General features: G+C 38.6%; 2 protein-coding genes and 1 pseudogene across 2 annotated transcripts in view; 1 reads left to right on the top strand and 2 right to left on the bottom strand.

Annotated features, from left to right (window-relative positions):
• The window catches only part of LOC102961635 (bile acid receptor-like), a 44,616-nt gene extending 42,689 nt beyond the window's left edge, over positions 1-1,927 (bottom strand). Inside the window, exon 1 of the mRNA XM_042993786.1 lies at positions 1,854-1,927. The gene's annotated coding sequence lies outside the window, so the exon portion shown is untranslated. The remainder of the gene's footprint in view (positions 1-1,853) is intronic.
• LOC102961912 lies at positions 1,741-5,447 on the bottom strand (annotated as a pseudogene).
• A 481-nt stretch (positions 5,448-5,928) lies between these two features.
• SIKE1 (suppressor of IKBKE 1) lies at positions 5,929-13,290 on the top strand. Its single transcript, XM_007076457.2, has 5 exons — positions 5,929-6,157; positions 6,395-6,500; positions 7,368-7,510; positions 9,383-9,496; positions 11,337-13,290. The coding sequence occupies exons 1-5, from the start codon at positions 5,999-6,001 to the stop codon at positions 11,436-11,438; spliced, it is 624 nt and encodes a 207-aa protein (XP_007076519.2). The 5' UTR covers positions 5,929-5,998; the 3' UTR covers positions 11,439-13,290.
• Positions 13,291-14,545: the final 1,255 nt, after the last annotated feature.

The raw sequence follows: 14,545 nt of genomic DNA, 5'->3' as shown, positions 1-14,545 counted from the left end.
TTTACAAATTGATCAGAATTGGTCAGCACACTTGTGAAAGATTTGGAGCACATTAGATGATAAACACTGGATTATACACAGAAGTGTTTTTTAAAAATGAACAATTAAAAGCATAGTCAGCCACCCTTTGGTCTGCACTGACTCCACCATTGTTAATAGGACTTTGGGGCTGCATTCACCTGCCTTCCCACTCTGCCAGGCAAGCAGATTCAGCAGAGTCTAATCCAACAAGAGGTAGTTTGGGTTTCATAACTAGGACCACCCATCTTGCTGTTCTCCCAACATTGTGATAATACCCCAAATCCTGTTTCTTGGATTCCCTCGTTAATTTAAATAAGAATAGGCTTTTTGTTTACTTAAGAAATATACCCATCACAGTTTTTGTTTCTTTGTTTTTAATCTCCATACATGAAGGAGAAGAAGGGTGAATTTATGGAAAGGCATGGAATAGATTTCCTCAGAGCCTCCAAAGGGTATCAACCCTGCTGACACCTTGACTTCAGACTTCTGGCTTCCACACATGTGAGAGAATAAACTTATGTTGTTAAGCCACCCAGTGGTAATTTATTATGATAGCCCTACAAAACTGATACACACATATAGTTGTTTTGGTTTTTGTGGGTTTTTTTAAACGGAATCAGAAGAACATCGCCAGTGATCACCAATGATGTTCTTCTGATTCCGTTAACACACACACACACACACACACACGCACGCACACAAAACAACTATATGTGTGTATCAGTTTCGTAGGGCTATCATAATAAATTACCCCCGGGTGGCTTAATACAACATAAGTTTATTCTCTCAGATGTGTGGAAGCCAGAAGTCTGAAGTCAAGGTGTCAGCAGGGTTGATACCCTTTGGAAGCTCTGAGGAAATCTATTCCATGCCTTTTCCCTAACTTCCGGTGGCTGTAGGCAAACCTTGGCATTCCTTGGCTTGTAAACACACCATTCCAATTTCTACTTCCGTCACATGACCTTCTCCTCTTTTTGACTCTGTGTGTCTTCTTCTTTTCTGTCACTCTTTTTTTTTTTTTTAAGATTTTATCTTTTAGGTAATCTACACCCAACACTCAAACCCACAACCCTGACATCAAGAGTCGCATGCTTTACTGACTAAGCCAGCCAGGTACCCCCTTTTCTGCCACTTCTAAGGTCGACTGTCATTGGATTTAGGGTTCATCCTAATCCAGGATGATCTCATTTTGAGATCCTTTTTTTAATTACAAATGCAAAGATCTCTTTCCAAGTAAGGTCATATTCACAGGCATAGGAAGTTAAGGCTTGGACATATCTTTTGGGGAGACATATCATTTGGGGAAAGATCTCTTTCCAAGGAAGGTCACAGTCACCGGTACAGCGAGTTAGGGCTTGGACAAATTATTAAGTAAAACAGCAAATCAGAATTACAGACTTCTTAGATGTTAAAGGTTATTTTCACAGACCATAGCAACAATCTCTGAAGTCAGGGTGTCTCTTAATTAGAATTAACATTTACAAGAAGTTTTATGATACAAAATGAGTATCTGCTTTTCTGACTTTCTAGAAGACTAAACATTTTTCCTTATCTTATTGAGATTTCTTTTACCATAATTATGAAGGTCTGTGGTTTTTCAAGACCAAGTCCTAGAAAGCCATTAGTTAGCAACAACATGAAAAAAAATAGGTATGAGAGCTCAAAACTTACCATATGGAGGACAAAGGAGCAAAATAAAATAGACCCAGTTTTCTAATCTTAGACCAACAATTTCATTCCAAATGTCTCCTAGAGGCATATACCATATACCAGAAAACATTTTCATGCTTCTCACTTTCATACACCTCATAAATTGGCATGGATCCACTCACCATGCTGTGTCCATTCACAGCCAGGAAGAAGACTTGATTGGCATTGAATTGTAAGAGCCTGCTAATTATTTTGATGAGTTCACGCATTTTGATGTGATCAGGTGCAAAGAACTCAGTTTTATCCAGGATAGGAAACTGCTTCTCACCCTTTCTTGGTTCTATTATCACTGGGATTTGGGTAGGATACTGCTCTTGGGTAAATTTGGCATCTTTTATTCTTTGTTGCAAGGTGCAGAGCCACTTGAAGGTCTTCTCCAAGATCTTGGCATAGGAGATTGAGATAGGATGGCAGCAGCGGTGGCTCTGACTATGGAGATAGTAACTCCTGAAAAAATTTATTAAATAGTTACTATGTCCCTTTTCTTCTGGTTCTTCCTCCTTCATACGTCCCCCTCCTCTCTTTTAACTCTTCCTCCATTGGATCCTTCCCATATGAAGGCTATAAACATGCTCAACACTTGTTCATAGAAATAAAAGCAAAAATGGCAACAAAAACCCTGTATCCTGTTCTAACCACTACTAGAATCATAGTATTGGTCAAGGGTTGGAGTTTACTGTTTGCATTTGGCTTTTTAAAAAAGTGCACAGAGGCACCTGGGTGGCTCAGTCGCTTAAGCATCCAACTCTCAATCTCAGCTCAGGTCCTGATCTGAGCCCTGTGTTTAAGCCCCATCTTGGGCTCCCCGTTGGGCATGAAGCCCACTTAAAAAAAAAAAGATATATAAATATACATATATATAATTAATAATTAATGTATGATAATTATACATAACATGTAACATATTATATAATAATATGGCTTAGTATATATAATAATTAAAGTATATTATTGATTATTAATTATATGCACAGAAATTAAGGGTACTAGAGAGACTGTGGTTCACATTGGCTATCATAAGCTCCCTGTCTTTTCAGGGAAAGAAAACTAGAGCATAACAAAATAATCTGATAGGTAGAGAGATTATGACATATTCAGAAATGAAAGAGCTGGATGAGGTCAAAGAGACAGTAGTGGGAGAAAAGTATACAAGAACTAGACAGATTAAAATAAAGGTTGCAGTCAAATGATTAGATATGAAAGTTTAAAATCCTTTTTTTAAATGTTTATTTTTGAGAGAGAGAAAGAGAGAGCACAAGTGGACGAAGGGCAGAGAGTGAGGGCAACAGAGTATCCAAAGCAGGCTATGCACCAACAGCAGCGAGAAGCCCCATGTGGGGTTTGAACTCAGGAACTGTAAGGTCATGACCTAAGCCAATGTCAGATATTCCACCCACTGAACCACCCAGGTGCCCCTGAAAGTTTAAATTCCCAATGAGGAAAAATTGTTAGTGAATGATCAAGGGTGTGGTCATGGATACCCAAATAAATTCAATGTCTCTTGAAATGAAAAGGCCAAGGAAGACATTATACAAATTGTTCACATAGACATGAATGTCACCCAAGATGAGAGCAAACCAATGAAGTAATCAAAAAGACTGTAAGCCAATTCCTTATTCCTACGAATAAAGGGGACTATCCAAGGTAGTCAGTAACTGACAACAATAAGGAGGGACAGAAGATTCTTCAGCTGCATGATGTAAACTTCAAATAAAGTAGAGGTTGTAATTACACAACCAAGTACAAGTAATGGTTTGGCAATGTCATTGGGGAATTACAATGACAGTCTAGTTTTCAGCCCTAACATGGGTGGGGCATAGAAGAATAATTGACACCATGGAAAGGGCAGCATGGCTTGTGGTGTCCTTAAGGGAGAGCTATTAGAGAAGAAGAAGACTTGAGGTAGGGAGAAGACCAGTTGGGAGACTGTTGCTGCATCTGGGTGAGAAAGGATGATGGCCCAACCACCCAGTAGCAGTGAGAATAAAAAGAAGGAAATATGTCCTAATGGTATAAAGGAGATAGATTGCTTTGATAACTAATTAAGTGTAAAGAATAAATAGGAAGGATAAAGGACAACTTCCAGGATGCTCTTTTGGGCAAATGGATATATGAATATGCTCTTTACTGAAATGGGGAAGAGCAGGTATATAAACATCAATAATGAGATCGGGTTTTGATCTTCTCCCTCTGCGAATACAAATATATTCTAGGTTCATGGAAAAGATTGGGGCTACAGAGATGAATTTGAGAACCATCATCCCTGAATAGAAGTCAAAGGTAAATAAGTGAAAGAGATCACTTAGGGAGGGTATTCTGTTTTGTTTTAATGAATGGATGAAACCTCTTTGTATCTGTGGCTCTACATTATTCTTTATTCTGTCGATCAGTGGTCCTGATTTGTTATTTTTGTTTAACTTGTTCCCCATCACCCTCTTGACAATCATTGAATGTCTCCATTGTGCCATGTGTTGAAATACAAAAGTAAAAAGCATAGTTCTTTCCCCGCTGCTTCTCTAACCTGTCACTACTTCTCTGAGGCACTTGCCTGTTTTACCAGCCTCCTTATGCTGTCATGAACTTCAATTATTCATGAGTATGAACTCTTTCTCCCATTAGAATATAAACTCCCTAAGGACAGAGACCTTGTGTCATTTTCTGAAGCATTCTCAGACACTAAACAGTGCCTGAACCAAAGCAGTCTCACCAAAAATATTTATTAAAGTAATGAATGAAAAAGAACAAAGATTGGCATACAAGCTTGATATGGTAAACTCTTATAAACCAATATAACAAATAGTACGGAAGTCAGTGCCATTCTGGTTAAATTTATTATTTGTTAATTGAATTAGAAAGGAAAAATAGGCAAGCAGAAAATAATAATGACTGCATCTCATACCCATGAAGATAGCTATCAAAAAAGAAAGAAAGAAAGAAAGAAAGAAAGAAAGAAAGAAAGAAAGAACGAACGAACCAAGTGTGGGCAAGAATGTGGGGAAACTGGAATCCTTATGCAATGTTGTTAAAAATGTAAAATGGTACAGCCACTGTGAAAAACAGTATGATCTTTCCTCAGAAAATCTAAGGCAGAATTATTATTATATGACCCAGCAATTCCACTTCTAGTAAATACCTAAAAGAATTGAAAGCTGGGACTCAAAACAGATAAGCAAACATCCCTGTTCACAGTGGCCAAAAGGTGGAAGTGTCCCTCAGTGGATGAATGGATAGGCAAAATATGGCACATACATTTGATGAACTATCATTCAGCCCTAAAAAGGAAGTAAATTCTGAAATGCATAGATAAACCCTGAGGACACGTTAGGTGAAATAAGCTAGTAACAAAACAACAGATATGATTTGTATAATTCCACTTACTGTACTTGAGGTATCTAAAATAGTCAAATTCATACAGACAGAAAGTAGGTTAGTGGTTACCAAGCACTGAGAGGACTGCAGAATAGGGAGTTAGTATTTAATGGACATATTGTTTCCATTTTGCAAGAGGAAGAGTTCTGGAAATGGATGGTGGTGATGGTTGCATAAGGAAGGCAATGCACTTAAACAGTACTAGAGTATACATTTAAAAAAGGTTCACTGGGTTAAGCGTCCAACTCTTTATATTGGCTCAGGTCACTATCTCACCGTTGGTGGGATGGAGTCCAGTATCCGGCACTGTGCTGACAGCGTGGAGCCCGCTTGGGATTCATTCTCTCTCTCTCTCTCTCTCTCTCTCTCTCTCTCTCTCTCTGTCTCTGTCTGTCTCCCCCTCCCTCCCTCTCTCTGCTCCTCTCCGACTTGCTCTAGCTATCTCCCAAAATAAATAAACATGAAAATGCTTAATATGCTACATTTTATGTGTATTTTACCACAATTTTTAAGAATTAATTTTAAAAAGAAACCAAGCACCAATTAAAAAAAAAAAAAAAAAAAGATGCCTGAACAGCAATCCACATCAGTCAGAACCCACTGGGAAAAAAGACACGGACCAGAACCCAGCTTGACTACCTGGCCATCGGAGCCAGAAGCCAGAGGCGGGGCCAGGCGGGGCCAGGCCAGGCCTGGGGCTCCGCGCAAGGCGGGGCCGCACGGCGAGGCTGCTGGTTAAACTGGGTCACCGGCGGACTGGGCCGCCACTGCGCAGGCGCATATGGCGGCTGCCTAGGCGCCTTTTAAACATACCGGAAGTGACGTCTGTAACGCTGAGACAGGTTCAGGGAAGGTTCGTGTAGGTGAGCAGGGCGGGGGGCCGTGGTCCTGGGCCGCTATGAGCTGCACCATCGAGAAGATCCTGACAGACGCCAAGACGCTGCTGGAGCGGCTGCGGGAGCACGACGCGGCCGCAGAGTCGCTAGTGGATCAGTCCGCCGCGCTGCACCGGCGGGTGGCCGCTATGAGGGAGGCGGGGACGGCGCTTCCGGACCAGGTCGGGCAGAGGGTAGGGGGCCGTGCCCGCGGGTTCTGTGCACCGGGAGGGGTGGAGGGCATAGGACGGTGGGAACCCGGCTTTAAATTTATGCCTGCTCTCAGAGGGTGGCGGTGAGACCTTTCTGCGGGGTCGGGGCTGAGAATGCTGCCCTGGAGCCCCGACCCCAACTTTTTCGGTTGCATCCGCGGCTGTTTTCCTGTTAACGGCGCGCTTAGTCTGTCTCTGTTTGTCCAGTATCAAGAAGATGCACCCGATATAAAGGACATGTCCAAATTCAAACCTCACATTCTGCTGTCCCAAGAGAACACACAGATTAGAGACTTGCAGCAGGAAAACAGAGGTTAGTCAGGTCTTTTTCTGTAGTTATTATTTTCTAATATCCAATAATGTTTCAAAAGTTCTTGCCAAACTAACTTCACATCTTATATATATCTCCGGATTAGTACTTTGAAAAAGCGTTATCCCTTGCTGGCCCGGTAACAATAAAGTTTACGTTACCCATTTTAAGGTCATCTGACTGATTTTGTATTTATAGGCTGCTTACCAAAGTGGGTGCTTAGTAGAGTTGAATTATTGCATGGCTTATTTGTGTATCCCCATATGGATATTTGCATAAGAAAAGAGTTAATATCCTCAAGTGCTTAAATTTTTTGTTTATTAATTGACATAAACACTAAGATTGAAGAAGTTTTTTAAATGTTCTTGTGCAAGGTGGAAGAAATGAATTTTATCCTCAGGGTATATATTCTCAGGTTTAATGAGTAAATGATCAGTGATAGTATGAAGTTATTTGTATGTCAGTTTACAGACAGCTTTCACATATATCATCACATTATATTCTCATATCTTCATTTTGAGGTAGATAAGCCAGTATTTAATATTACAATGCAGTTAATAGGCTCAGAGAGGTTAAATGATTTGCATAGGAGTAGTAGTAAGCTAGTAACTCACAGAATTGAACCGAAACCCATGTCTTCTGGTTCTACATCCCATGTTGTTTCAAACAGACTATTCTGCCTCTGCCTAGAAAGTTATTTTTCAGATAGACCTTAACTGTTGAGTTTTGTGGACTTAAACACTGAGTTATAACTTTGCATTCACAATATCTCATGGACTGTCATAAAATTCCAACTTTAAGAGCTTTGGCTTTGAGAGCTCTCTCTCAGACATCACTGCCAAGTGATTTTATTTATTTATTTTCTTATAGAGCTATGGGTTTCCTTGGAGGAACACCAGGATGCTTTGGAACTCATCATGAGCAAGTACCGGAAACAGATGTTACAATTAATGGTTGCTAAAAAGGCCGTGGATGCTGAACCAGTCCTGAAAGCTCACCAGTCTCACTCTGCAGTAAGAAATTTTGATGAATAAGTTCTAAATGAACAGGATTGAAATCTTGAATTGTTTTAAATTGTTTGCTTGTTTTTGAAGAAAAGTAAGCTTGTTTTCCTTTCATGTTTGTCATATTTGCTTTGATTTCCCTATACCTTTGTAAGGATATGAATAGAAAGAAGGGGGTAAGGGACTGTTCAGGTGCTTTTCTCTGAGTGGGATTAAGGTTCTTCCCTTCTTCACCAAGATCTCTTTTCAAGATTAATGGATGCTTAGTTCCTTGACCAAACATAATGCCAGGTAGTGGTGAAGGTGCTCAGTAAATATTTGGTTGCTTATTAAATTTTTTAAAATGTTTTATTTATTTTTTGAGAGACAGAAACACAGAGTGAGCAGGGGAGGGGCAGAGAGAGAGAGAGAGAGAGAGAGACAGAATCCAAAGCAGGCTCCAGGCTCCAGGCTCCAAGCTGTCAGCACAGAGCCCAATGCGGGGCTCGAACTCACAAATCACGAGATCAAGACCTGAGCCGAAGTTGGACGCTCAACCCACTGAGCCACCCCGGCGCCCCAATATTTGGTTGGTTATTATTGTACTTTCACTAAACTATAAGCTCCTTGATTGTAAGGAGCATGAATTCTTCTTTTATCCCTAACATAGTACCTGGCACATAGCAGGCAGTCAGTAAACCTTTATTAAACTGAACTACATAGCATCATACTATGTTGTTAGAAGTATGGTTTTAGGGGCGCCTGGGTGGGTCAGTCGGTTAAGTGTCCGACTTCAGCTCAGGTCACGATCTCGCGTCCGTGAGTTCGAGCCCCGCGTCGGGCTCTGGGCTGATGGCTCAGAGCCTGGAGCGTGCTTCCGATTCTGTGTCTCCCTCTCTCTGACCCTCCCCCGTTCATGCTCTGTCTCTCTCTGTCTCAAAAATAAATAAACATTTAAAAAAAAAAAAAAAGAAGTATGGTTTTAAAAAAATACATGGCGTAGTTTCTATACTTTGGTTGCTTATGATTTAATTTGGGAGACCTAGTAATTGTGCTTATGTTTGTAGAGTGCTTCATAGTTGTCATTGTACATTCACATGTACTATATCATTTAAAACGGGATTAAAAGATGGGCACCTATTTGCTCCAGGGAATTTATGAAAGATAAGTTGCATCTTAGATTCCTTTGAAAGCATTTTACTGACTTAACAAAAGTCTTAGGGAGCAGGAATATTTTAAATATGTGAATAGCTCTCATCTAGAAGAGAAAAATAAATGATTTTCTGTTATCTGGAGGAAAAAACTTGAACCTTAAAAGAGACAGTTTAGTTTGGGGCGCCTGGGTGGCTCAGTTGGTTTAGCATTGGACTTCAGCTCAAGTCATGATGTCACGGTTCATGGGTTCAAGCCCTGCGTCAGGCTCTGTGCTGACAGCGCAGAGCCCACTTTGGACCTTGTCCTCCTCTCTCTCTTCACCTCACTCACTCTCTCTCAAAAATAAACATTTAACAAAAGAAAAAAAAAAAAACAGTTTAACTCACATGAAAAAGTTGCGAAGAGATATGTCCAATGATAGAATAAGGTACCTTGGAATGCGGTGAGCTTCCTGCCAATAAATATACTCAAATTTAAGTTAAACAGCCACTTAGAGATGTTGTTCAATGGCCAGTGGTTGGTTAGACTAGAATCAATCTTTTGAAAACAAATTATTTATTTGTGAATACCACAAGATAACTTGATTATGTCTTTGCCTCTTCAGACTCAGATTGTGATGAAACTCCTGTGTAACTTCTATAGCATAGATTAAAGGAATTTTTTAACTCATAATGCATATGTTCTCGTGAACATCTGTAGAAAAGATAACTTTTCACCTTTGTCTTTTCTTAATCTTAATCTTTACAGGAAATTGAGAGTCAGATTGACAGAATCTGTGAAATGGGAGAAGTGATGAGGAAAGCAGTTCAGGTGGATGATGACCAATTTTGTAAGATTCAGGAAAAACTAGCCCAATTAGAGGTAAGATTGTTGCTATTATAGGGTCACAATATTCAGGGAGTTTTCTTAGAGTCCAGAAGGTATGCCATTGCTATCCTAGGCAGTATATTGATGTTTTCTGTGTGTTCATGATTTAAAATTAAAACTCCTGTTCTATATCCTTTCCAAGAAAGTAAATACAATCAGCAGCAAACAATGAAAATGCCAACTATGTATTGGCTAGAAATTGAGATATTATCATATTGAGAGGGTAGAGAGAGTAGAAGAGACAGATTACATGTGAGCTAAAATCCCTCCTCTGCTATAAAAGGAAGTCAGATAATGTCTTAAATTGATCATCAAGAAATAGCAGTACAGGGGCACCTGGGTGGCTCAGTTGGTTAAGCATCCAACTTCGGCTCAGGTCATGACCTCGCGGTTCATGAGTTCGAGCCCCACATTGGGCTCTGTGCTCACAGCTCAGAGCCTGGAGCCTGCTTCAGATTCTGTGTCTCCCTCTCTGCCCCTCTCCCACTCACACTCTCTCTTTCAAAAATAAACATTAAAAATATATATATAGCAGTACAGGCATAATAATTACTATTAATTATTCATTTATTAACTATGGAAGTAAGTACCAAAAGAAATAGATAAAAGTTTTAAAAGTAGTTGCCCTTGGGGAACAAAGCCAAGGGCATGCTATTTATTTTATAAGCCTTACAGTTTTGATTTTTTAAAGGCTCTTTTCATGTAATATTTTTATTATAATAGCAATAATTTACCAAGGGAAAAAAAAAGACCTGGAGGTATTAGAATCCCATAAAATTATTAAGAAAACACATAACAGTAAATCATTTGAATGTTGCTTATTACAAGATGCTGTCATGGCCCCTTTGAGAAATATCAGAGAGAAAGAGAGGATCCCTGCACAGAGTCTACTGAAAGGAATAAGACTAGTACTTATATGATATGAAATGGTTTGTACATGCTAGGAGAGATGCACAGTACTAAGGGAAGCACTTTATATGTTAGACGATTTAATGACCATGGACGCAGACTCTTGATGAAGCCTAAAAATGCTATGGTTTCCTAGAATTTCCTACAGAGAGAATGAGGATACAGAGTGCAAGCTGCCCTAGCTGGAAATCAAAGGGAGAGACAAGGTCCCAAGTAGGAATTAGGAGTTAGTTAAAACAGTAGAACAACCTTGTCTGTAGTATCCCTGATGTACCTGAAATATGGAAATAGCCCTAAGGAAATGTGGAACAAATTTTACTCAGTATTTTAAGTGGAAAGGACACCAACATCAGATTAAAATCCTAGCAGTATCACATCCACGTTGTCTGCGTTTGGACAAGTTTTTGGACTTTGGTGAGCCACAGTGTCCTCGTCTTCTAGAGAACATGGATGTAGGGAATGGTACCTGCCCTACATGTTGTTGTGAGATGATATATGTAGGACACCCACTGGTACCTGGCTGTGGACCCATGTGTAGTTTCTTCTCCTTTTCTTCCTTCCTCCAAAACTGTAGCACATTCAGAAGAAAAGACTGAGCACAGTAAAAATATTATTAGGAATTTAAAAGGTAGAAGAAATAGTAGTAAAACTAGCGGGAACCACAAAAAGTACAACAAGCACTGAATACCTCAGGTGGAGAGAGACTTTGGTTTTTTTTCCTTGTAATCCTAACATGTGGTTTATATAAATTACTCAGTAAATGTATATTAAGTGATTAATAATTAGTATTTTAGGAAATTCTCAGTTATTTTGTTTCTTTCAAATGTTTAAAATTAATATGCTTTCTGTTCCTGGCCCAAAACAATGTATTCTGATACAGTTTGACAATCAAAATACTGAAATAAACATACCTTTTTTTTTCCAGCTTGAAAATAAGGAACTTCGAGAATTATTGTCCATCAGCAGTGAATCTCTTCAGGTCAGGAAGGAAAACTCAATGGACACTGCTTCCCAAGCCATCAAATAACTCCACTTCTGAATGACAGCTGGAGATTGTCAAGGAAGGAAGGAAGTTATTATCTTTCTATTTGAGTATTGTCCATGTAATGTCTTGCCTCAGACTTGATTTAGTGTTGATTAAAGGTACCAGGTGGCAGTTCAGAAATTCGAAATCAGATTGGCTGTCCACAAAACAGTTTTTGGGTGTGTTCGTGAAAATACACACTGAGTTTCACCATTCCTTTCTCTGAGAGACTACTTTTAATTTTCAGTTCTGGGACCTTGATTTATATAAACTGTGTTACCAGTTCCTTTTTGTTTGTTCATATCTCTGAAACTTAGAGCCTTTTATTATAAGCCAGCAATTTTATTTTATATAGGACTGTAAATTACAATTCTAAAAAATTTTTAAAAGAGATTAGCTTTTTAAATCTACTTGGCACACACCTAGTTTTTTTTCCAGTTGAGAAAAGTAATACAATTCCATAGAACTAGATTAGTAGATTCTCTTGATTTGTAACGTCATTCACCTCCTATGAAGTTTTAAGTCTCTCTGGTGCTAAGAGTTGGCACTTTATGACCTGGTGTCTTTACTCTTAATTTGAGAGAACCTACTGCTAGTTCCCAAGAAACATACTTGAAAATAAGTCCACCTTTTTTCTGGTGATAGTAAAGTCATTGTATTGTTCAAAGAATCCTGAGAAATTTGTCCCGTGTATGTGCATATACACATGTACTCTTAGTTAAATCCTAAAGGTAGCTTTTATTTATTCTATTTGATATTAATAGTCAATTTTTCAATATTGTCCTCATAGGAAATCTTCAACTTGGGTGATTCACCCAGTTGAAGAGCATACAATAGGTTTATTCACATCATGGTTTTTAATGTACAACATTCTGTTTACTATACATAGAACTTCTTTTTATAGTTGAGTACCATCACTTACTTGGATGTCTTTCATTATTAGTACTGGCAGTTGGCTTTCTTTTTAGATCCACTTTTCACAAGGAAGCAAAGGTTTATCACCTAATGAGAGTTATTACATTCATCGTGTTGTGCAGACAACAAAGCAGTGTTGAGATTCAAATGCTGAGTGGTCAACTAGGCTCACTCATCAACTCATTCTCCCATCTCAATTTAGTCACATGTGAAATTTACAAATTACTTCATGTTATACTGTCAGATTAGGTTTGCCTAAAAATAATTGAAATAACAAATCCTAAACCTGTCCATATTTTCCAGTAGTACTAAGCACCATACTGCATAGGAGAGACCCAGTATTAAAAAGAGTTTTTTGTTTGTGCTTTGTGTGATGTAAACTTTCATACTGCCATAAAGAATTAATTCCAATTAAAACAGTAAAACTTCACTAAGATATCCTAAAAGCATCTGATCCCAGTAATACTGAAATGACTTTGCCTATAGTGGTGGTCTTTAATAATCAGGTATTTTAGAATTTGTCAAATTTCTATTCAAAGTCCTATACAGAATTTGAAAAATACTACCACCCCCAGTGTGGGCATTTTTATCTTGTTTTCCAAGAGTAAGTAAACCTTTAGTCCAGCCATTTGGCTTGAAGTATATACCCTAAGTGACACTGTGTGTCCCACAGTTCCACTCAGGAGGCAGTGGACTATACAGGGCCATCAAATGGCCCATTAAAATATGACATGGTGTCTCTTTATCTGCCTTATGTTCCTTTAAAGGTGTTTATAGAGTACTTTACATCTTAGATATCAGGATAAATGTCTATGTTAACTTTTCACCCCGGCAAATCAAAAGCTTGAAGTCTGAGTCTAAAGAGCTCTCAGCACCCTACATAATGTAATTCTGGCTAGTGTTAATATAAATGTTTCTAATAAAAACTTCATTTTGAGAATAACAGTTAATTTTATTCCGCAGTGAGTCTAATTATCAGGAAATACAAAGGTCTATTTTTCACATAATAGCAACATGTCAAGTAGACAGGGCTTTTCATAAATATTTTATAATTAGCATAATGTAGTCAGATGTATAAGTCTACAAATAGTTGTATCTAAAATGGTTTTAGAAGGGTACTTCCATGGCTCAGTCGGTTGAGCATGATTCCAGCTCGGGTCATGATCCCAGGTTTGTTGGATCGAGCCCCACATCGGGCTCCATGCTGAGCTTGACCCTGCCTGAGATTGTCTCTTCTCTCTCCCTCTGCCCTCTCTACCTGGCTCATGTGCTGGCTCTCTCTCTCTCTCAACTAACTAAACAAACAAATAAATGAATAAATAAAATAGTTTTAGAGATTTCCTCATGATTTAGAAATCCAAAATTATATGATTACAAATCAAATTACAAAAACTGAGTTTAGAAGTACCTTGAAAAATGCTTAAATATTACTGATCTTACCTTAATACCTTTTACCTTGACTTACATTGATAATTTTCACATAATTTGATTCAAACATTGAAGGTCCGTTCCGTGTTCCCCAAAATTGTTTGCTGACTACTGAAATAGAAACAGGAATGGGATCCAGGAATTTGTATTTTATAATCATCCCAGATAACTTCTAAGGATAGTAGTTTGAGAATGTCTAATCTGCTATGTACCAGGCACTTCATTTGGAGTTATGAATAGAAAAAAGGTGAGGGAAAGGCGTTGACACTTTTTGAAGAAAAATTTGGTAGAGGAGACAAGTATACATATAATTACAGGGCAGTGATAAATCCAATATGAGAATGTATAGGATACAGAGAAGGCTCTATAAGGAGGAGAAAGCTTGGTGCTTTCTAGTTATTCTATAATCTCCATTTCAACTATACCTCATTTTACATACACTCAGGCACAAGGAGGTTATGCTATCTGTCTAAACTGGAACCAAGATTCCAACCTAGAGAGACCCTTAAACATACTCTTAACCACTAAGTTAGGATGCCTTTAAATGCCAAATACGGGTCAGAGTTCAAGTGGTTCTTGATTGGCAAAATCTATTTTTACTAATAGTGCAAAAGAAACACCACAGCCCATATATTAGAAAATATGAATTCAATAAATGGAGTCTTAACTCATGAGACGTAATTGTCCTCTCTTTTCTAGAGTGGTGCAGCTGAGACCATGTGTGCATACAATTAAACAATGTTTAATCGGTGGTCTTACCTACATAC

Source organism: Panthera tigris, chromosome C1 (assembly GCF_018350195.1).
Source record: "Panthera tigris isolate Pti1 chromosome C1, P.tigris_Pti1_mat1.1, whole genome shotgun sequence".
Taxonomy (NCBI): Eukaryota; Metazoa; Chordata; class Mammalia; order Carnivora; family Felidae; genus Panthera; species Panthera tigris.
Note: the sequence above shows the minus strand (reverse complement) of the source record. Positions and strands in the feature narration are given on the sequence as shown.